Below are 24,341 nucleotides of genomic sequence, written 5' to 3' on the forward strand. Positions count from 1 at the left end.
ACACACACACACACACACACACACACACACACACACACACACACACACACCCATCCCTTGGTGTCATTTTACTAAGAGTAAGGGCTGGATTCAATTCTCGCTTCACTTTCCCTGTCTCTTATGTCCTTGTTGTATGAGTCTGGGGATGTTCCTGCTGAAACTCTGTCTGTTCTGAGTATGTCTGTCCCTGTGTGGGCCTTGTCTTAGGGTTTCTATTGCTGCGACAAAACACCATGACCAAAAAACAAGTTAGGGAGGAAAGCGTTTATTCGGCTTATATACTTCCAGATCACTGTTCATCATCGAAGGAAGTCAGTGTAGGAACCCGGAAGAAAGGAGCTGACTAGGAGGCCGTGGACGGATGCTTTTTACTGTCTCGCTTCACATGGCTTGCTCAGCCTGTTTTCTTATGGAACTCAGGACCACCAGCCCAGGGATGGCTCCACCCACATTGGGCTGGGCCCTCCCCCATCAATCATTAAGAAAAGGCCTTAGAGACTTGCCTACACTCTGTCTTACCGAGGCATTTTCTCAATCGAGGTTCCCTCCTTTCAGATGGCTCCAGCTGTGTCAAGTTGACATAAAGTCAGCCAGCAGAAAAGGACTGTGTTCTCTCTCTTATTGAACAGGAAGTTGTTCAATGGGAAAGGAATGAAGGGTACTTTGTAGAAATCTTTAATAGGCGTTACAAGGGATGAAGTGACTGACTTCACCTGATTCAGATGAAGGTACAATTCAGCGCTTATGGTGGATACTCATTTTATAAGACTGCTTGTTTTCATAACTCACATGCATTAGTTTTTACTTGGGTATGGAAGAATACATAATTTAACATTACAGTTATGCATTAGCTTGGGTGATTACATGGGAAATCCAAGGCAAGGAAGGTTGTTGCATCATTTTAAAGAAAAGGCAGGTTGAACAGGCTGAGCACACAGTAGGGCAGCACTCTTAAGTCTCAGGTGGGCCTCAGGGTATATTAACAACTCTGGCTGCAAAAAACAATCCAATCTCTTAGCATGTAAGTTATTTGATAATATTGCATTGCCACACCTTCTGGGCTTAAGAGTAAGATCTCTTGGGCTGTAAAAAAAAAACAATGTACCAAAAATGATATCAAATAGCCTGGTAGAATATGAGAGAGCCACCCCTAGAGGGGATCCAGTAGTGGAATGTGTCCAGTGGAAGCAATCAAGTCGTAGTGAGTGTGCATTAAACCAGCAGCAAGGGAAAGACAGCAATGCACATCAAAGTATGGAACTGGCTCTGGCTGGCAACAGATCCCTAAGTGGGACGTGCCTTTGTAAGTGAGAGGCTGTGGTTCTCTCATCTGAAGAGAATGTTTACATATTTTAGCAGCTCCCTGGTGTAAACATCTTTGCCTTCAGGATGCTCTTGGGGCTGAAAGACTCATGAAAAAGTTTTATTCCAGAGGATAAGGCCATGATAACATTTTGAGTTCTGGGTGGAGTAGGATCTATCTACCCTAAAGCAAACGCCAGATCATCTGAATGAGGTCTCCTTATCATTCTGGGCATGGTGGCACATGTGTTTAACTCCAGCACTAGGGAAGCAGAGGCAGTTGGATCTCTGTGAGTTCAAGGCCAGCCTACAGAGTGAATTCTAGATGAGCCAGGAAATACACAGGGGGACCCTATCTTCAAAACAGAACAAAACAAACCCAGAGATTTAATTTTTGGTTTCTCACAGGGCACACATCTCTCTTTAGTAGTGGGTTAAACCAGGATGGTGGTATGGCTCTACCTCCTGGTTTATTATAGACGAGAACACACAGGCTGCTACCATGTGGGCATGTAGACCTTATAGTTCCTGTTTACCAAAAGGCACAGGCGAGCAGAGCAGTTGGTGCTCTTGTCCCTGGGTGAACTGGGCCAGCAGGCCCTTCAGCAGTGTTCTGCTGATCCAGGGGGACAGCAGAACCTATACGCTCTTTGAGGACACCAGTCATGTTCAGTCACCGGTATCCTTGATAGGTGGCCCATTTATCTCTTTCAAATTCTGGGACATAGTTATCAGCCACTTCTGCAGTGTCACCTGTCAGCATTGTTATAGCTGTTGTTGCTTTTATTCACCTTGGCCACCATATATATATATATACTAGGTTCAGAAGTAAACAGAGGGTTGGGGAATGTCCCCTTGATTTTGGGTAAGGACTTTCAGCACCAGGTTTTAATGTTGAGCTTTGTACAGACTTATTTTCAAGGCTACAGTCGACAGTAACTGATTCTTTATCTTTTTTAAAAAAAGATTTATTTTTTATTTATATCAGTACATTGCAGCTGTCTTCAGACACACCAGAAGAGGGCATCAGATCCTATTACAGATGGTTGTGAGCTACCATGTGGTTGCTGGGAATTGAACTCAGGACCTCTGGAAGAGCAGCCAATGCTTTTAACTGCTGAGCCCTCTCTCCAGGCCCAGATCCTTTATCTTTTAAACATTCCTGGTCACCTCAAAAGTTTACTTAAAAGGGGCTGAGCGAGACAGAAAACAAAGGAGAACAAACACTTACTGTCTTGAAAAAAAACCTACAGCTTTTCTCTTATTAGGCAAGATCTCAGAAGCAAAATCAGATTTTTACTCTTCAGGTTACCTCGGGAAGGTGACCAGCAAAGCTCTGTGACAGCCATAGGCTCCAGGTAGTTCAGTCTCTTGAGAACAGTGAAGTGTCCCCCTAGCTGTCGTGTGTGCTAGAGTCTCACTGCTTGACTGGATGTTGACGAATGACTAATGTTGGCATGAAGAGTCCACACTTAACCCTGACTGCCACTGTGCTCTGCTCCAGTGATCTGTTTAAAGCAGTGTGCCGCCTGTGAGTGATTTTCAGAACGTCAGCTGTCAAGAAAGTATGACAGTTATTAACAGGCTTTGGGGAAGAGTGTACGGTGTGTGCTACTGTGTTGGTCATACAGAAATAGTGGTATATAAAATTTGTCACTCTGTAGTTAGAAGGCTTTAGATGATGGTGAATGCCGTTCATGAAGTGATGTAGGAGTGGCTGTAAATGCTGCCAAGGTTACACTGTGTAGAAGCTGGGACCACACAAGGGTGGTTGTGTTCAGCAGTTCAGCAGAATCGGTAATTTGCACAACTTCAGCTTGGCGAGTCTCTACTTTCCCATAGTTTATTTCAGCACAGGATAAGAACTGTGCGTGTGAGCTCTGGCGGGTATGAGAACCCCAACACTTCATGTGTTCTGATTTTCAGTTGTGGAACAATTTGCCACGTTGGCAAAAACTTGGTGGCTTGAGACAATGTCTTTTCTTAGTTTTAGAGGTTAAGCATCCAAAAGGAGTCAGGGAGGACAGATACCAGGGTGTTGGCAGTGCAGCTGCCTCCGGAAGCTCACGGAGAGCCTGTCCCCTGCCCTCCCCACCTGGCAGCTTCTGGTACTCACTGTCTGTAGAGCTTGCTTCTGTACACACTGCTCTTTCCTCTGCCGCCGCGTCTTGCCCTGGCTCTCTCTTACAAGGATGCCAGTGATCACACACTCAAATCATCCACTCAGCCTTCTTGAGACAAAACCTTGACTTTATCATATCTGATATCATTCACAGTTTTAAGGGATCTCTGAGGGTCAATATGCAGCTTACCACAATATGATGTATCGATGTTTTAGTACAAAGTACCATTCTAACCAGGGTTGACTAAACATGTTTCATTTAGAAAAGGGGCGTTACCTTACACTTTAATATGATGTAGATGTTGGGTTTAGCTTTTAATTGATCATTTTCTTTTGCTAATTATGTCATGAGTGGTTTTCTAAAAGCAATTCTTTAATTTTATGACATCAATTAAATGCCAGATTGAAGCAGAATGTGGTTATAGTGAGTCATTTGGAAGTTCTGGTTTCACGATGAGTTTCCCACTTTTTTAATGCTTAAGAAACTTAACTCGGTGATACCTGTGTACTTTCAGAAGAGCTACAAACATAAAAGAGCCGTACAAGCCCACGCCCGTGCCCTCAGCCTCACCTAGCACTGACACTGCGTCCTGTGTGTCTCCTTTTCTGCTTGCTTTACGATTAAAGCCCTTAAAAGCCGGGTAGCACCCAGCATGCAGTCCTCCCTCAGGTGTGAACAGCTCAGTGGAGGTTTCATACAATCAGTCTTCACCTGCTCCAGTTCCAGGAAGTCTCCCCACCTCTGTTGGAGCCCGGTGTATGTGAGCACGGTTCCGCCGCATGCTGCTCTTCCCTGGCTCCCGGCAACTGCTTATCTCTTCTGTTGGATTTGTTTCATTTCGCCATTTCGTGCAAATGGTAGCATAAGGTCCGACCTTTGGTGCCTGGCTTCTTCCACTTAGCATGGTGTTTTCAGGCTTTGCCTGTGTTTTCAGAGGAGCCAGGGTGGAATCTTCATTGCTGAAGAACATCCCAGGATAGAATGTTAACATGTCGGAGTAACAGTCTATTGGATGGACATCCTGCACTTTCTTCCCTAACCACTGTGTAAACACCTCGGTCATTTCCACTGTTGCGCTTCTGCCGATAACGCTGCAGTGAGCGTTCACGAGCTTTTATGTGACAATGCCTGTTTTTAGCTCTTTTGGGAGACATGTGGATACGGCATTTGGGTCATGTGGTAACTTGGTTCAACGTTTGTGGATCCACATGGGTACTCATTATTTTTAATTTTTTCCTCTTTGAGAACAGGGCAGCAGTGAGTGGTGGGAGCGGGGAATGCCTTTTTCAGCTTCCTAATTCCTCCTGATATTTAGGGTGAGGAATCAGTGGTTGAAGCCTGCAGTTGAGCTTCTGTCTGACCTGACTACGCTGAGGCGCACTACCCTGGCAGGAGAGTTCCTTTCTTTTGTGCACAGCGCTCCGGAGGCTTTTAGCTTCTCCTTGGTGCTGTGGAGATTGTTGGAAGTTGTAGGTGTTTTGTGAGTTAGGAATGTTTCCAATTGGTTTACAATAAATTCATGGTTTTTTCATCTTTAAAAAAAGCAATAGAGGGGACCAGTGAGGTGACTCAGCAGGTAAGGCCCTGTGTGTGTGTGTGTGTGTGTGTGTGTGTGTGTGTGTGTGTGTGTGTTTGCGCGCGCGCGCATGCCAAGCCCCGTGAGGTGGCTCAGCAGGTAAGGCCCTGCTGACCTGGATTTAATCCTAGAGTGGAAGGAGAGAACTGACTCCAGAGGTTCTTCCAGAGGTCTTTCCAGAGGTTCTTCCAGAGGTCTTTCCAGCGTTCAATTCCCAGCAGCCACATGGTGGCTCACAACCATCTAAGCAAACAAAAGACCCAAGAAGTAAGAGAGTAACAACTAAAGTTGTGTATATTAAATGTTTATTTTAAAATTTGTCATCTTTTATATTTTAATAAATTTTTTTATAGTGTGCATTCTGCCTGCGTGTATGTCTGGGAAACACATGTGTGATGTGTTTGTGGAGCCAGACGATGGAAACCCAATCCCCTATAGCAGGAGTTTCAGATGGTTGCGAGCTGCCATGCAGCTGCTGGGATCAAACCTGGGTCCTCTGGAAGGGCAGCCAGTACTCCTAACCACTGGGCACTCTCTCCAGCCCTTTTGTTTTCCTTTCCGAAAAAATTTACACTTGTTTGTGTGTGTGTGTGTGTGTGTGTGTGTGTGTGTGTGTGTGTCTGTCTGTCTGTCTGTCTGTCTGCTTGCCTGTCTGTATCTGTCTATCTGTGGGCAGGAGTGTGTGTATGTGTGTGTGTGTGTGTGTGTGTGTGTGCTTGCTTGAGCAACAGTGCTCATGTGGAGTCAGTGGATAGCTTTCAGGAGTCCATTTTCTCCCACCAGGTTGGTTCAGGGGATCAAATCCCGGTGTCAAGCTTGCCCAGAGTTCTTTGCTCTGAGCCTTCTCTCTAGTCTCCTACCTTACATTTTCTTTTGTGTTGTCCTTTGTAGCCTAGGCCGGCCTTGACCTTGTGATTGTGTGTGCACCACTTGACCAAGCAAGTCACCTTATTTATACATTTAATTTGCTAGACTTGTAAAAATTACTTTAGGTACTTGAAAAAAAAATGTGAGAAAAGCGAGCCAAAGTAAAATATCTCTGAGACTTTCTTGTCATCAGATATTCCAAGCTTCAGTTTTGGTTGGCTGCCTGGCACCATGGGCTCAGAGCTGTGTCATGTCCGGTTGGCTGCCTGGCACCATGGGCACAGAGCTGTGTCATGTCTGGTTGGCTGCCTGGCACCATGGGCACAGAGCTGTGTCCCGTCCAGTTCTGTTTCCATACCTAGCACTGGACTTCATTCCTGTGGGCTGTTGATTGTGGCTCAGCTTGAGCTTTGGGAGGCCTGGTTCAAGGTTATGCTGGGAAAGTCTAGACTGGGCCTTGTCCCAAGGCCAGAATATCCCCCCTACACTGTCTCAGTGTTGGACAGACCTTTCTCAGGTCTCTGCTCACTGCTCTCAAGAGTTCAAAGGGGCCTCTTCTCTACATGCTGTTTGTTTGTTTGTTTGTTTGTTTTAACGATTCTGGCGTCTGCAGACTCTGAGGGTTGTTAGGCTTTTCCCTCTTTGTGAACTCACCCTGTGCACAGGACCTGGCCAATCGCTTCCCACGCTCCTCTGCCGGTTTCCTCTCCTGCTCTGTGTGTGAATTAGTGTTACCCCAGCCTCACTCTCTGAGCCTTTAGTAAGAAGCAGGGGCAACTTGAGGGTTCATGTCTACTCTGGTCTCTGTTCTTGCAGTGTCTTTTGTCTGGTGTTAGAAGATAATTTACACAAACACACACACACACACACACACTCATACACACAGAGTCATTTCTGACTCTGTTTAGAAATGGCATAAATACAGCTGGGCAGACGTGGCACATCTTTAATCCCAGCACTTGGGAGGCAGAGGCAGGTGGATCTCTTTGAGTTCAGAACAGCCAGGGCTACCCAGAGAAATGCTGTCTCAAAAAACAAACAAATAAACAAACAAACAAACAAAAAAGAAAAGAAATGGTGTCACAAATCTTTTCTGGGAACTTCCGTGCAGCCAAGCCTGCTGTCAGAAGGTGGACACAGAGGCCGGGTGAATGACGCAGGCGTGTGCACAGGAAAGCACAGCAAGGTCTCGGCTACTGTCATGGTGGTCGCTCTCCTGCTGCTTGTCATCTGTTCTGATGGTCTTTGTTTACTCTTGTGTAGGGTGCATTGTTATCCCATATTTGTGGAATTAATGTGTTTTTCTTTCAGTTACATTAGTTGATATTTTAAAAGAACATCTTACTATGTAGCGCAGGCTGGCCTGGAGTATGCTGTAGCACAGGCTGGCCTTAAGCTTGTGGTTCCCCAGCTCCAGCCTCTTAGGGCTGGGGTAGGGGGATGGGCCACTGTACCTTGCATTGAGATTTATCTATAGATCTACATTTTAAGTATGTAGAAAATGTAAGTGTGTTTGATAATAAATCTGGTTAAGTGTTTCTTTCGATCATTTAGATTTGCTGTTGGAGAGAAGAGGGTTAAATGTTTCTCTTTCTTTCTTCTAGAGACATATTATTACATTTCCCCATTAGTGTGTGCCTTTTTCTTGGCTCTGACTCCTATCTGGATTATAATAGCTGCCAAGCACCCAGCTACCCGGACCGTGCTCCACTCAGGCTGGGAGCCTGTCATAACAGCCATGGTGATAAGCAGGTGAGTGTTGGGGTGGGAGAGGGAGGGAGGGAGTGAGGGAGGGGGATGGAGGGGAGAGTGACCATGGTCTGTGTAGGTATGTACATACTAAAAAAGTTTCTTGGACTGGAAATGAGGCATCAGTTAGATGAAGCCTAACACAGTTGCAGTATGGAATATTAGCCTCCTAGAATGGCACTGTTAGTCTGTTTCCATGGGAAGATGTTCAGTCCACACTTCATGAAAACAGTAGTCTGGGAAAGAGAGGCATGTCCTGTTAAGTGTGGTAAGCTAAGAGTCTTAGGCAGGATCTAGATTTGGGTAACACAAAGGTCAGCATGGAAGAAGAGATAGAGGATGACAGCTGTGCCTCTGTCCTCAAGACCAGCCACACAGTGTAGGGGACAGAGTGCAGAAAAAGCATCCCTAAGAATTAAAAAAAAGCCAACTGTGTGGAATTGATGGATGATTGCTTCATAGCTTTGCTGTATCAAGATGGGCCCGCCATGATTGACGGGATACAGAGAGAAGGGACTTGTGGGGGCTGTGAGGAGCATCCTCTTCTGCCATGAGAGGAAGTCACCAAGGAGAGGTCTAACACGGACACTAAGAGACAGCATTTAGGCATGCTGCTTAGAAGCATAGAAGCTACAGTGGCAACAAATCCTTAGTGCACAGAAGGCCTGGGGATGGGGCAGGAACTCCTGTGATGATGTCAGAGCTTTGGCTCTGCTGTTTTGACTGTCAAGTCCATCCTGTGACAGCATCTGGCTCATCTTGCTTGCAAGTAGATGGCATTTCTTAGGACGTTCGGCCAACAGGTTCCCGTGGCACTGTCTTATAGCGAGCAAGCTACAGAATGAAGGTAACCAGCTAATACAACCATCAGAATCGTAACCAGGCCTCCAAGTTCTACTGACATACTGAAAGTGAATGGCCTGCCACTGTGTTCTGTTAAAACAGCCATCTCGCTTGCCAGACTTCTTAAGCTCAGCTCCCTGTGGTAATACCATTATAATCTATCTAGTTTTAGCACAATAGAAACCACCCTTTAATGCCTAGTTAGTTCAAAAATGAAAAATGCAGTTAGTTTTTAAGTCAAACAGTAATAGATGACAGTATTATTTGATCACCTTCGAGGCTGAGACGGTGGATCTCTAGGAGGTTGAGGCTATCCTGGTCTACTAGCAAGCTCCAGGCCAGCTAAGGCAATATAGTGAGACTCTGTCTCAAACAAAAACAAAAACAAAAACAAAAACAAAACAAAAAAAAAAAACACTGTGCAGAAGACTATGAAGGGGCCATGAGTCCCGTTGTTTTAAGCCCCAGAAATAGTTAAGGATGCCTTGTAGGTCCTTCTAGATAGTTTAGTATCGTTAACATATATATAAGCTGGGAATTGTGACACATACCTATAATCCCAGCACTTGTGAGGCTGAGGCAGGAGGATTGCTGTAAGTCCAGGGCCATCTTAGGCTATATAACAAGACCCTGTTCCCCAAAGAGCAAAAAAAGAGATAAATAAACAAACCCACACACTAAACAAAAACTAATACACACATAACTGATGGTTACAGCATTTCTTATGTTTTTGTTTTTTGTTTTTTTGTTTTTTTAGTGTGTGTTATCTGTGTATATGTTCCTGTGTGCCCAGGAATGCACCTGCAGAGGTCAGAGGTCAACACCAGGCACCTGAATCTTTCCTGTTGTACCTTATCTTTTTTTTTTTTCCCACTCTATCTTAGTTTTTGAGCCAGGCTCTCACTGAGCCTGGAGATCACTGATTGGCTAGGGAGCCCCTGAGATCCTTCTGTGTCCACCTCCCGTTGTAGACATTGCAGGTCCCCCTTCCCACACTCGGATTTTTATGTGGGTGCTGGGCTCAGAACTCAAGGCTTTGTGTTATAGCAGTTCCTGGCCGCTGACCTCCTCTCCTGCCCCAGTGGCCGTGCTCGAGTCCCTGCTTTTACCGTTAGCGTTGCTTTCCACTTTGACTCTTCTTTTTCTTTTTCTTTTTGTCTGATTTTTACACTGCATAGACACTGTTCCCTACCAGGTGGAGGTGTCTGAATGCTGGAACAAGTTGAGATCATTTTTCATTTCTCTTCTCTAATGTGTGGTTCTCCTTTCAGCATCGGGGGCCTTATTCTGGACACAACTGTATCTGACCCAAACTTGGTTGGGATTGTTGTTTACACGCCAGTTATCAACGGTAAGACGTGAATGTGCTGTCTCTTGATGACATCACTCTCCAAGACCCTCAGGCATGGCCTCCTACACCTTCCATTGCTTTCTTAAAACTCAGGGTGTTAACTCAAATTATCTTCCCTGGTTCACTGCATAGAATACTTTGGGAAAGAGCTATTTCTCAATTTTTGTTACATGTTGGTTTGACAGGCACACTTGACTTTTACGGCTAATGTGACAAAATACAGTATTTTGGCTTACCTGGTGTTGTTTGTTTGTTTGTTTGTTTTTCTTCCCCTGGATGTCCTATAGACCAGGCTGGTCACAAATTCAGAGATCCAGCCTTTGCCTCCTGAGTGCTGGAATTAAAGGTGTGTGCTACTACACCTAGATTTAAAAAAATAATAATTTTAATTATGAGTGTGTGTGTGTGTGTGTGGTATGTGCATGTGAGTGTAGGTGCCAGCAGAGGCCGTAGGCACGGGATTTCCCTGGAGCTGGAGTTACATAAGTGTCAGTTACTTGCCTGACATGGGCGATGGGAACCAAACTCAGGTCCTCTGCAGGAGCACTGCGTGCTTTTTCCGCTGGACCAGCTCTCCAGCTCCCTCGTCTTACCTACTGCTCTTGAATTTGCCTTGGCTGCCTGTCTTGGAAGAAGCAGAGTTAGCCAGATTTGATCATTGCCCGAATTCATTCCATTCACTAAGATCGGCTACTCTGCTGATACCTGCGAGCTATGCCTCATACTCTACTTGCCTGTAAAATGGAAATTATAATCCTTATATTAAATACTTGTAATATGTGCATTAAAGAATCATGTAAAATAGCATCAGGGATTTTTCATGAATTATGCTGATCAATCTCTACTGTTTTTGGAAGTGGTGGTTATTAAGATTGACTTCAGTATAGCCTAGGTTGGCATGATTTAAAAAGTACCTTGGCATACCATACATTTGCTATATATTATTTTTATTTTTTAAAGATTTTACTTTCTATATTCACATAAAAATCTATACAATGATATTTTCTGCAGAAGTCTAATTTTGATCTAAGATGTCTACTGAACGTTGTAATTTTTGTCTGCCTTTGGAATGTCAAGGATAGGTTTCCGTAGGAATCTTCCTCCCAGCTGTCTCTTGTCATCCTTCCTTAAAGCCATGGAAGTGTCTGGTTCTACCTGCTCCATCTCTCTGACTTGAACATTACCAACCCTTGTCATTGCCCCTCACAAGGCTTGCTTGTTCATTTGTGTATGCAGTGTCATGTCTCTCCACTGCACTAGGGCCATCCTTTCAAGTAATGAAGTAACCTTCCCGAGTGATTGCCCGCACAATGCACATTGTCGCTAAGATGCTAGTCTTCCATAAACATTGTTTGTGTCCTGTCAGTCAGAAGGTGGATTTCTCTGTGGGTTTTCCCTGGGTATCATAACAAATCTGAGTTCCACTGTCTTCCAAAGCCTTCGCTACTCCGCTGGACTCAGTGATCCCATAAGATGCCTCAAACTACTCCCGCACTTCCTAGTAAGAGGCGCCAAACTACCCCAGCGGGTACTACTAAGACACATTAGACTTACTAGATTTTGCACCATCCTTATGATTATGCTCAGTTTCACTAGCAGAACGGGCATGCCGTTCCTTCCACCTGTCCCTCCTCTCTTCAATGACTATTAACCAAAAAACCCATTAGCTTAAGCGTTATTGGATTAAGCTGTGTTGAATAACATTACAGGTGACTTAAATGGAAATGATCCTTTATTCGTTAGACTCTCCTGACTTTTTCAGTTGCTTACAAGAAAGCAAGTTAGAGTATCATGACAGACTCCCTTGTCAGTCTGTGCTGTGGCATCATGTGGCTAACAGGTAAACCTCTTAGTTGGATTCTGTTAAATTCCACCCTTAGAAACGATGGTTGAGACATTCATATTCTCAAATAGGTACAGCTTTTAGAACTGAATTGCATTGAAAACAACTTCACTAGATTTATTCATATATGTGAGTGTTTTGCCTGCATATATGACTGTGCACCATGTGCATGCCTGATGCCCACAGAGGTCAGAAAAGGACACTGAACCTCCTGGAACTGGAGTTACAGATGGTTGTAAGCCACCATGTGGGTTCTGGAAAGGGAACATGGGTCCTCTGCAATAAGTGCTCTTAACCACTGAGTAATTCCGAAATATATAAGGAATATGCCGTTTCTCTTTCCCTCTTCTCCTCATAATCTAATATTTATTATGTATCTACATAAGTCTCAAGTGACTACAAGTCTTTTAAGCATATTATATATAATTTAATACTCATTTAAGTAATTTCCACGATTAAATATCTAGTGACTGATACTAAGTTACACTTTAAAGGCAGCTCTGCTTAATTTCCAAACTTGTAGGTTTTTTTCTCTCAAAGCATAGAACAACTAATTTATCTAATTTAGTTTACACACAAGTGCATGTGTTTAAAGTTAAGCTTATCTGTGCTGATCTGACTAAAATATTATTAAATGCTTACATGCCGCAGAGCTGATAGCATTTTCTGCAGTGCATGGGTCACACTCGCTCTGTAAGATATTAGTAAGTACAACTTCAGAAGTGAGTTCTGTGATTAGTTAAACTTGGTAAATCTTAGGGTTCCAGAGTTCTTGGTTGCAGGATATCGTAACCCATTCTGAACTGACAGCCTCTCACGTGCTATAGGAAATCACTCTGTCGCTGAGATTTATCCTCAACCCACAGTCTCTTTTCTTTTTACATATTTTATTAATTCTTTGAGAACGCCACACAGTTGTGACCATCCCCCACCCTGCTCCCCCTCTTGACTACTCCCAGACCCTCCCACACTCCCACCCTCCAAATGTCATGGCCTCTTCCTTTCTTTTTTAAACACCTCTAATTTGTGTTAGGGTTTGGGGCAGCCACTGGAACGTAGTTTACTAGGAACAACACCCTTAAAGAAAACTGACTTTCCCTTCTCCAGACCTCATTACTGTTACTTACTGTCTGTAACTCATCAGTTAGGGTTAGAGGCTTCTGAACACCCCAACACAGACACACACACACACACACACACACACACACACACACACACAGCAAGACTGTTGACTGGGTTCAGTAGATCTTAGGCAGGCAACCATAGCTTTTGTGAATTCGTGAGCACTGCAGTCTTTCGTGTCCAGGCGACATTGTTTTGACCTTGCAGTCTCCCTGCCCACTCTTCCACAGAGGTTCCTAAGCATTGGGGAAGGTTGCGATAGGGACCTCCATTTGTGGCTGAGTATTCCACTAACAGCTTTTCTCTGTACATTGACTCGCTGGGAGCTTCTTCATTAACAACAGCCTGTGTCTGGAGGCCCCACTAACCTGTGAGTAGAGACATAAACAGTAGAGAGAGGGCACTTCTGGACCAGGTCCATTTACCAAAATAAAGTCGTGATTTACTTAACCCCCAGGGCCTGTAGGCCTCCCAGGTGTGGATGCTTGCTGAGGTTTTATACCTGGCTTGTGCTTGTGGAATGGGCCTTAAATCCAAGCAGCAAGTGGTTGCATCAGTAGGCTTCTCATGCTTAACACTAGTTCTTATTGCAGTTCACAGAGTTCGCAGCTGGGTTGATGACTGCCCCCTGCCCCCACACGCCCAATTAAGCAGCCCACATAGCACCTTCCAGTATTATGAAACTAAGGAGAAAACCTTCTGGGTCAGACTGACTTGATTTCTCCAAGTTCTGCAACTAGTGCACGTGGTGTCTTCAGCAAGGTCTTAACACGGAGTTGTAGTAGGTGATCACGAACACTAGCAATAGCCTGTACTGTTTTGGGGGCATTCCACAATCTATTCTCAAATGGTAAAATATCACATTGTATATAGGATCAGAGACATGATTCAGTATACCCTTTGGTCTTCTGTTATGTTTTTGTTTTCAACTCTATAGTACAATATTACTCTTTGTGCTTTAGTTATTTTATAAAAATATTAAACATTAACAAAAATGGTCATTTCTGTTTTCTTACACAGACTGACATTTCCAGCTCTTTCCTTTATAAACATACACATCCATCTGAATGCTATGCATTCCCCATCTGCTTGAAGAAATTCCTCTGGTGTTTCTAATAGGGCAAACCTGCAGAGAAAACACAGGCTTCGGGCATGGTCTCACCCAGCATGATGCCCTTCCATTCTCCCTCCTCTGTTTTCATCTTTGACTGTGCCTGTCTGAACTTCTTGCACCTGAGCAGCACCTGGCTCATGTAATGTACTTGAAGCCTTTGTGGGCATCGTTACATCAGCTCCACGGGAACCTTACTCCACCTCTGTCTGTCATCACGATGTCTCTTCTATCACCTGTGCCTTCCTCTCTTCTGCTTTTTTCCTATGCATGTGCTAAGTCTTTGGTGCTAATCACCTTTCCCTGTCTTTCCTCTATTCACTGCCATGGCTTTTGGCCCTCTCACTTGACAGTACTTCTTTTACTAGGCTGTCCAGTGGCCTAATTTCTTTATCCATTGCTTGTTTTCAGTCTCAATCCCACTCAGCTATGTAAAAGTACCTTTTGTTCACTTGATGTAATTGTCTGTAATTGTCATCTGGGAGGCTTACTGCTGAACAAGCTCACCCTTGCTAATTCTTTCTGAACTCTGGCTGACTGTTTGAACTCTGTGCTGACTCAAACTCCTCTCCATGCTGATTGATTCATTTTGGCTTCTCTCAGCTTCTCACTGAATTGCTCTGCTTGGCCTCATACTAACTCTGACAATTTATTCTAATCTTCTGTCTCCTTCTTATTCTCTGTCTTTGATCGCCTATGCTGACCTGCACTGAAACTGCATGAAGTCATGAACAAACTCAACTCCACTGCACTGCACTCACTATACTGACTCCCAACTCTTTCTTTCTCTCCCAACTCTTTCTTTCTCTCTCTCTCTCTCTCTCTCTCTCTCTCTCTCTCTCTCTCTCTCTCTCTCTGCCTGCTCTTCAATAGCCTCTCTTTCCTGTGCTGTTCTCTTGATTGTTGAGCATATCCTGTCTCTGACTCATTCTGCCAAATCTTTTTCTGATTCACCACTTTGTCTGCCCCTCAATTAGGTGTCACTTTCAAACATGGCCACTTCCTTCTACAAACTAACTTCACCTTAAAGGTGTGTGCTATGGGCATGTCTGTATTCCAGCCAAGGTGTGTGGCGAGTCTGCCTTTCAGCAGACCTAGGAGACCTTTGGATGTGATCCCTTGCCAGAGCAGACACCGCTAGGTTAAAGCCCCTCTGTCAGCTGTGGATGTGCTCTTGCCCACTCTCTCAGTCCTCATTTCATTCTCTGGAGATTCTCTCCTGAGCCTCCTGCATTCTCCCTGCTGGCCATGCGTTTGTATTCCTCAAGCCTGTGTTCCTGATCATCGTCAGTTCTATCTTCACCGCTTTTATTTATGGTACCGTCTAGTTCAGAGACTTTTCAAAATAGAGTCCCCAGGCTGACAGTACTGCCAGGGATTGTCAGAAACACGGATTCTCAAGATTGACTTGGAAACTCTGGGATGGAGGCCCTCCATGGACTCTGAGAACATATGTCTGAGGGACCCTTCTCTTGCCACGCGGTTTTATAGCTTCAATTTTGACTTTTATGTTCATTTCCAGATTCGTATTTTTTTTTTTATCAGACAGTTTACTTAATGTGTAGCTCAAGCTGGCTCTAAACTTGCCATCCTTCTGTCTCAGACTTCCAAGAGCTGAAGTTACAGACTTAAGCTACCATGCCTGGCTCAGATCCATACTGTAAGTAGGCATTTTCACATAGAAGTCCCAAACTCCTGCTGAACTCGATGTCTTCCCCCAACCGCTCCTTCTCCCTCCTGCATCTGTTAAACAGTTTGGTCGTCTACCAGTATTCCTGCTAGGGCAGCTTAAAGTCACATGCTCGCTCTCCTTTATTCTCAAGGTCCCCAGCCTTCTAACTTCTATATTAGCTTTGTCACTTTGCCTTAAAAAAAATTGAAAGTAGTTTTTGTTTAATATATGTTCTGAGCATGGTTCCCCTCCCCAAACTCTTCCCAGATCCTTCCCACTTTGCCACCCACCCAAATTACATATTCTTTCTCTCTCATTAAGATACAAACAGGCATCTAAAAAAAAGATAAAATTAGGTTAAAAACCAGGATAGTACAAAGTAAAGAGAAGAAAAGGGACTCAAGAAAAAGCTCAAGAACACATTGACTCAGAGACTCACCCATCACAAACAAAAATCCCATAAAACACAAAACCAGAATTCATAACATATACACAAAGGACTACATGGTTACAAAACAGACAGACAGACAGACAGACAGACAGACATTATGAGATAAAGAACCTCCCAAATGCTGGGTGTGGTGGCACATGCCTTTAATGCCAGCACTCGGGAGGCAGAGGCAGGCAGATTTCTGAGTTCGAGGCTAGCCTGGTTTACAGAGTGAGTTCCAGGACAGCCAGGGCTATACAGAGAAAACCTGTCTCGAAAAACCAAATAAATAAATAAATAAATAAAACCTCCCATAATGCTGCTGAGTTTGTGTTATGTTGACCATCGACTGCTGGGCGTGGGGCCTGGCTTTAGGATTGGCTTATAGATGCAGTGAGTCTCCATTGGCGAAAACCAGTTTTAGAAAAATTAGCTCAGTTGGAGATAGCTTCTGAGTTAGGGGTGTGGGCTTGTTACTCATACTCTCTGTAAGGTCCCTGTCCTGTGCTTCAGCCGTTTGATTGTGATTCTTTTCTTGGCGTTGATATCTTGTCTTCTTGGGGTGGGTTTTCTGTTCATTGATTTCTGTTGCCCTTAGGACCCTGTGGTGACTGTGGGTTGCCTGACAGGGGTGCTTCTGAGTCCCTGTCAGATGTGGCTACTGGGGACCCTGGTAGAATTTGTTTCTAGGTTTCATGGAGCTGACAGGAAGGAATAGCAATGGGCTAGAAAGAAGGGCACAGGACTGAGGGTCCACGAGAAAGAAGGAAGCTGGATCTGCCATAAGGACCTGTGGCGTCTGTGGGGAATGGAGGAAGAGAGGGAAGACAAGCCCTGGCAGGGTTTCTGCTGCAGGGCTCAGGATGAGACTGGGGGATTGGAATTGGAAGAGAGTTAGGATTGCCCACCTGCTTTCCTGGCTGGCATGGCCAGTGGGTTTTTAGGGAGACATTGCCTCAGGTATTAGCAGGTGAGACAGAGGGACGGGGTAAGGAGGAAGGCTGTATGAGAAGTGTACTTGACTTTTTTATTCCTGCTTTTCCCAGAGTAGATGCCCACTAATTACTTCTCTGACCCTTCTCCCATTCAGTTTATTCTGTCGTTATTTTTTTAAAGGATTTATTTATTTATTTTATGTATATGAGTACACTGTAGCTGTGCAGATGGTTGTGAGCCACCATGTGGTTGCTGGGATTTGAACTCGGGACCTTCGGAAGAACAGTCAGTGCTCTTACCCACTGAGCCATCTCACCAGCCCTATTCTGTCATTCTTTGCTGTAAAAATTCTCTTCTGGGCTGGCGAGCTGGCTCAGTGTGGTTAAGGCACTTGCCACCAAGGCAGAGTTGCATCCCCCAGGATCCACATGGTGGAGGGAGAGAACCGGCCCCTGCAAGTTGTCCTCTGACATTAATGGGCACCTGATTCACACAAACAAGATGGTGGTGGTGGTGGTGGTGGTGGTGATAAAACTTAGATTTCTAGCAAACCAGATTGTGCCCTTGCTTGAAGATAGACTTCCGTTTCTCTTCCTGTGGAGTTGAGCGTGGGTTAGTTAGCCTAACTCTCTGGGCCCAGTCTCACGCCCCTCCCCACACAGTAAGGTCTCCCCTTGTTGCGTGGCTCCTGCTTTCCTGGTCAGGAGTGTCCCTGCCTGACCTCACAGTGCTGCACTGTGTTCTCACTCTCCTCCGTGTGCCCAGGGCGCGCACGTCACGTGGCACCCATCCCCAAGGCGTGTGCTTCCGGAGTTGTTTGCTCCCTTTTCTGTGCTTCCCTGCTGCGCTTTTAGCGATTGTACTGCAGCGTGTGTTTATTTTGAATGATAGCTTCTGTTTGCTATGACTCTGAATAATGCCCACGGTGTGAAGGTTTGGCAATTGTTGTATGAATAAATGTATGAGTTAAGGAGTAAATTTCATTTTGCTGCAAACTACATGTCACTGAATCAGAGGAAATTATCATGTTAAATAATACAACTTAGAACATAAAACAACTTTACAGGCTTTAGAGGAAACTGTTAAGGTATATTTAAGGAGGCAAAAATAGAAAAAAATGGCTCTTTCTGTTTATATAAAACTTTTAGCAATGTTGGCAACATTAATTCTTTCCTTAATAATTTCTCCTGGCTATACTGAGAGAAACTGACTTAATATCAATCTCTCATCTCTTCTGTGTGTTCGGCTTCCCAGACTCTTTAGAAAGGAATATTTGGGCACGGCATCTTTAGATACTAAGTGAGAATTAAAGATCAGAAGTGGATTCTTTGCAGGCAGAAGAAAGCTGAGACCTGTGACATGGGCTCAGGGGAGAAAGGGGTTTGTCACCAAGGCAGACAACCTGGGTCAGTGTCTGGAACCCACGCAGTGGATGGAGAGAATGGACGCCTGTGAGCTGTCCCCTGACACCCACCCCCCAAAGTAAACAAATAAATATTAGGAAGGAAGAAAGAGTTGACCTGGGTGTGCATCCTTGGAGGAATGAGAGCACCATTTGGGGACGAAGTTACGAGTAAAGCTCGGTGAGTAGTGGGTGAAGTAAGGGGAGGTGGAGCCTCCTAGTGAAAGTGAAGGAGAGTGTGTTGAGACCTGGAAACGCCATGCACAGTGTGATGTCCTTTATATAAATCCTATAAGCAGAAAAACTAAGCAATATGTTGTTTTGGAATACACAATTTGAGAAAAACATAAAAATGCAGAAGTATGGAAGACTCTAAGGCAGTTGTGGTAGGGGAGAAGGGGGTGGGAGGGAGGACCACCTGTGAGAGGGGAGGAGGGGGTGGGAGGGAGGACCACAGGGCACTGCTGGGGAGAGGGGACACACCTTGTAAACACAGCAGGGGCTCAGGTGTGATGCTTTATAGTCTATGTTTGCTTATACATGGGGGTTTTGCTTGTTTGTTTGTTTAAGGTCTTTACCCTTTTTCTTCATGTACAAAGACAGCATGATCAGTTTCACTGGGTAGACACTGTTGAATAACCCACTCAAGGTCACTTAATCCAACTTAATGAAGCCTTTGATGGCACATGTTGAGCCCACATGTCCAGGTCAGACTGTAACTTCACATCAGACTTAGAGCAGACACGGCAAGAGTGAGAACCCTGGCCAGACTTCCATGGGTGACTCCAGTAGAGCTGCTGCTCCATCTTGACTTCAGACAGCCATGAGGAAAAAGACTTTTTTATAGATTGGAGGGGTGAGGCAGGGTTTCTCTGGGTAGCAATGTCCTGGAACTCACTCTGTAGACCAGGCTGGCCTCAAATTCACAGAAATCTGCCTGCCTCTGCCTCCTAAGTGCTTAAACACCAACACCCTTTTGCTTGTTTCAAGACAGGTTTTATCTTTGTAACAATCCTGGCTGTCCTGAAACTAGCTTTGTTGATCAGGCTGCCCTCAAACCCACACAGATCTGCCTGCCTCTGCCTCCCCATGAGTGTGTCCTATTTATTGAACATTAGGGTGCGGAAGGCCTTGGAAAGATAAACAACAACCTTCCAGTCAGCTGGAAGAGAGCAGGGATCTATCCCTGAGGAGTGGTGGGAACAGGGAGGAGAGGAGGGAAGAGGGATTAGGATGGGGACTGTACTGGCTAGTTTTGTGTCAACTTGACACAGCTGGAGTTATCACAGAGAAAGGAGCTTTAGTTGAGGAAATGCCTATATGAGATCTAGCTATAAAGTATTTTCTCAATTAGTGATCAAGGGGGAAAGGCCCCTTGTGGGTGGCACCATCCCTGGGCTGGTAGTCTTGGGTTCTATAAGAGAACAAGCTGAGCAACCCAGTGGAAGCAAGCCAGTAAAGAACATCCTACCATGGCCTCTGCATCAGCTCCTGCTTTCTGACCTGCTTGAGTTCCAGTCCTGTATCCTTTGGTGATCAATAGCAGTATGGAAATGTAAGCNGAATAAACCCTTTCCTCCCCAACTTGCTTCTTGGTCATGATATTTGTGCAGGAATAGAAACCCTGACTAAGACAGGGACTTAGGGCTGAAACCTCACTTGTCCCATGTCAAGTAGACAGATTTAGTTCCCAGCACAGCTCCTCTCAAGCTCTGTCCATGTACAAGGCTGAAGGAGGCACTTGAGGTTATTCTAAGAGTTTAGAGGGTTGTCTCACCATGCCTGTAATTCATTTCTTATTTATTTATTTATTTATTTATTTATTTATTTTTATTAGATATTTTCTTCATTTACATTTCAAATGCTATCCTGAAAGTTCCCTATACCCTCCCCCGCCCTGCTCCCCTACCCACCCACTCCCACTTCTTGGCCCTGTACTGGGACATATAAAGTTTGCAAGACCAAGGGGCCGATCTTTCCAATGATGGCCGAATAGGCCATCTTCTGCTACATATGCAGCTAGAGACACGAGCTCTGGGGGTGCTGGTTAGTTCATATTGTTGTTGCACCTACAGGGTCGCAGCTCCCCTCTGTAATTCATTTCTACCACTTAGGGAGGTCTAACCTAGGGCAGTCATTTTTAAGCAGGGTTTTTTCACTTTCTGAAGGAGCCATTTAAAATAATTTCCCCTAAAGATGGTTACATAAATATAACATAACAGATTCCCTGTGTGTCTGTTTATATCCATTATACAATACTGCACAGTACAAAGTTACACATATACATATTTATCACATGGTTATATTATAAATGTATATGGAGAATCTATATTCTTTATACATTAAAGAATGTATACAGTATATATTTATACATGGAAGGAATACAGTGTTTTTGCCCTCATTAGAAATGAATGAACTACAGTGGAAAATGCAGAGGTCAGTCATTAGCCAGTTTATGCAAATTATGGAAAATAAAGAGAGTGCATGGGGAATGGGAATTTAGTGTACCTGCCTATATCCAGATGAAAGGGCTCTACCTGCACCTGAAAAACAGGAAAATGGAGGATGTCTCTCTATTCCTGTGCATGTTTTGGAACTGAAGAGTAATTACTGCACAGGAGCTCTGATGGGGAGCCCTGCCTGGAGGATATTCTTACAGGGGCACATGGAAAGGGCTGCATCACTTGCCAAGGGGATTGGGAGCAGATGGTGCTTTCTAAGAAATAAACTTCTGTATTAAGTTCCGTTGAGAATGTGCAAAAGGAATTCTTGACAGAATATGAGATATCACCTATGGTGGGAGTGTGAGATATTTACTGCAACAGTGTTTTTGTTTGTTTTGTCTTTTGTTTTTTGTTTTGTTTTTTTTCAAGACAGAATTTCTCTGTGTATCCCTGGCTGTCTTGGAACTCACTCTGTAGACCAGGCTGTCCTCAAACTCAGAAATCTGCCTGCCTCTGCCTCCCGAGAGCTGGGATTAAAGGCGTGCGCCACCACTGCCTGGCAGCAACAGAGTTTTAAAGGACTCCCTAGATGAACCTGCTGCTACTTTCTTCTTAGCATCAGGTATTTACACAATTAATGAGCTTATTCCAGCATAATATACCTAAAAGTATGACCTGTGGGTACTGAGGAGTCTCGTAATAGTGACAGGCCGTCTCTTGGGTGTTTTTAATTTATAGGAGACTATCTTTAGATGCTCCCTGCTACCTTTAATCATGCAGTTAGTGTCTGTAGAATTTAAATAATTCAAAAGCTATATTAATAACAAGTTTTAAAAGTGACAGTGTATAAAACAGTACCAAGAAAGAATACTGACATCAAAGAAAGCTGCTCTAAGGTAATAACTTTTGCAGTAATTAAAAATTAGTTGTCAGCGATCCTAATAAGACCATGAAAGGCTGTCGCTTACTAGTCGCTCGCTGGTTACGCTGTTTCTTTACATGGCATTCACTCCGTCTGGACGAGTAGCCCTGGTGTATTTCTGAAGTTGACTGAGGAAGGCCTTGAGATGACTTATCCCGTGTGCTAGCCCCTAGCATATGGTAGCACGGAAGCGATAAATGCTGCTTCTGTAGGGTTCTACCAAGGCATCTGTGCCTTTCAGATAGAGCTACAAGTGATCATTAATAGCTCAGTCTCCATGAAATCGCAGCTATGGTAGGTCAGCTCAAGCCTTACAGCACATGCTGCCTCTATGTGCACTGAAGCATCCCATGTCTAATGAGACACCAGATGGAGCATTGCTCTCCAAGTCCCCAAAGTGAAGAAGACAAGAAACAAGCAGAGGTGTGTGCATTCCTGTGGCTGGCATTGAAAAACGTTATCTGCAGTAGTTTGCTTTCTGACCATAGGATTCTTCTGCATTTGGAGAGGCTGAAGACAACCTCTGGAGTTTAGTTCTCACCTTTTCACAGTGGTGTCTGGGGATCAAACTTGGGGCTGTCAGGTTTTGTGAGCTGAACTGTCTCTCTGGTTCTAAGTGATTGTCTTTATTACCCTTAAAAAAAAATTATGTTGTTTATATGGGTGTGGGATGATAGTATTGGCATGTAAGTGCAGATGCCCACAGAAACCAGAGCTGTCAGGTCTCATGGATTCTGACAGTGCTGGGAACTGAGCTAGGGTCCCCTGCAAGGACAGGACAAGCCTGTAGTCACAGAGCCACCTCTCCAGCTCCTCTGAGCTCTGTTTGAAATCATCGTGTTTATTGTTTGAGTCTGAGACAGCGCCTAGCTATGTAGCTGAACTCAGTTCTCCTGCTTAGACTCCCCTGTGTTGTGACTCCAGGTGTGCACTGCCACACGCAGCATTTGCTCTGAGTGACATTTGTTGCTTGTTCATAACACGTGACAATGAAATCGTGAGGCTAAATTTAGTTTTTGCCTTTAAAAATATAACCAAATCGTTTTAGTTTTAGTCCACTAGCAATAACAGCAACAAATTATCTTCTCTGTTGGAAAATGGCAAGTTCATGCTTTTTTTGGTGGTTGTTTTCTATTCATATCTTTTCTGGGATTAAAGAAATTAAATTCTTACCTCCATAGTAAGTTAACTTCATTGGGATGTGTCCGAACCCCAACATTTCACCAGGTGACAGATAGGCAGTCACTGAGCTTGTGTTTACTTTTATTCTTCGAGACAGCATCTTACTATTCATAACCCTGACTGGCCTGGAACTCACAGAAAGCCACCTGCCTCTGTCTCCTGAGCTCTTAGATCAAAGGTGTCCTAACTTGTCACTTTGAATGTAATCGTATACATTCTTCCCAGTCCCACTGCTGAGCCTCAGAAGCTCTTAATACTAAAGTTATCCATGCTAAGTTACATGTTGCTGGTTCCTCTAAGCCATCTCCTAAGTTGTGCAGAAAAGAATCCATCTTCCAGCAACAGCCCCAAAATCCTGTTAGAGAAAGTGAGGCTGTCTCACTGGTCTGGGGTGAGTCTCACTGGTGTGGAGTCTTACTGGACTGGGCTCACTGGGCTGGAGGCTCACTGGTCAGGACCCTCACTGGTCAGGATCCTCACTGGTCAAGAGGCATACTGGTCAGGACTCTCACTGGTCTGGAGGTACACTGGCTTGGGGTCTCTCGTCTGGATCACTGGGATTCACAGTACGTGCATGTCTTAGTTACTTTTATACTTCCATGAAAAAGTACCATGACCAAGGCAAATCATAAATGAAAGCACATAATTGGGGGCTTGCTTACAGTTTCAGAGGACGAGTCTCCTTTGGGGGGGCATGGGGATAAATGGTCAGACCTGGTGATGGAGCAGTGGGAGCTTACAGGTTGGTATGCAGGAGGCAGAGTGCATGCCAGAAAGACAGAGAAAGAGACACTTTCCATCCTGGCATGGAATGGCAGGGGCTTTTGAAAACCCCAAGTCCACCCCCAGTGACACACCTCCTCCAGCTAGAGGCCATACCTCCTAATCCTTCCCAAACAGTTCCAGTAGCTTGGAACCAAACATTTAAACATTGATCCCATGGGGGCCATTCTCATTCAAACCACCATAGTGAGAATCTATAGGGGAGACTTCATCAAAGCTGCTGGTTCTTAGTGCCTGGTCCAGACATACTCTTGAATTTTTTTTTTTTCCATTTGTATCTGAAAATCTCCCTTTCTGGTAGCCATGTACAGCAGAATGACATTGTGGGCAATGACTTCCTATATGATGACAGTATTAGTTTGTACAGCAGGCTTACTCTGTGCAGCTATTCAGTCTGTTATGTAAGAAGAAATGTAGCCATGAGTTGAGCAGAGTGTGCCCATTAAACAGTGTGTGACTGTGCACCAAGTTCAGGTGGAGTCCTACTGAATTCATGTTATCCTTCCAATTCTAGCACTGGCACTAAATAGACCGTTCTCAAAAGATGTACTAATGGCCCTCAGCACCAACCAGGAATAAGTAAGTCAAAGCCATAGTGATCCAGGATGCCATTCTGGTAAGAGTGGCTGTTCTCCAAGAGACAAAAGGAAAATACTGGTGAAGCAATGGGAAGAAAGGAGCTC

At 44.5% G+C, this 24,341-nt stretch overlaps 1 protein-coding gene across 4 annotated transcripts in view; it reads left to right on the plus strand.

Moving 5' to 3' along the window:
- Slc41a2 (solute carrier family 41 member 2) overlaps nt 1-24,341 on the plus strand; it is a 100,548-nt gene that overhangs the window by 48,708 nt on the left and 27,499 nt on the right. For all 4 annotated transcript variants that reach the window (XM_029542554.1, XM_029542556.1, XM_029542555.1 and 1 more), the window contains 2 exons: nt 7,473-7,620; nt 9,732-9,811. In XM_029542554.1, coding sequence (XP_029398414.1) covers nt 7,473-7,620; nt 9,732-9,811 — 228 coding nt within the window. The remainder of the gene's footprint in view (nt 1-7,472; nt 7,621-9,731; nt 9,812-24,341) is intronic.

Source organism: Mus pahari, chromosome 9 (genome assembly GCF_900095145.1).
Source record: "Mus pahari chromosome 9, PAHARI_EIJ_v1.1, whole genome shotgun sequence".
Taxonomy (NCBI): domain Eukaryota; kingdom Metazoa; phylum Chordata; class Mammalia; order Rodentia; family Muridae; genus Mus; species Mus pahari.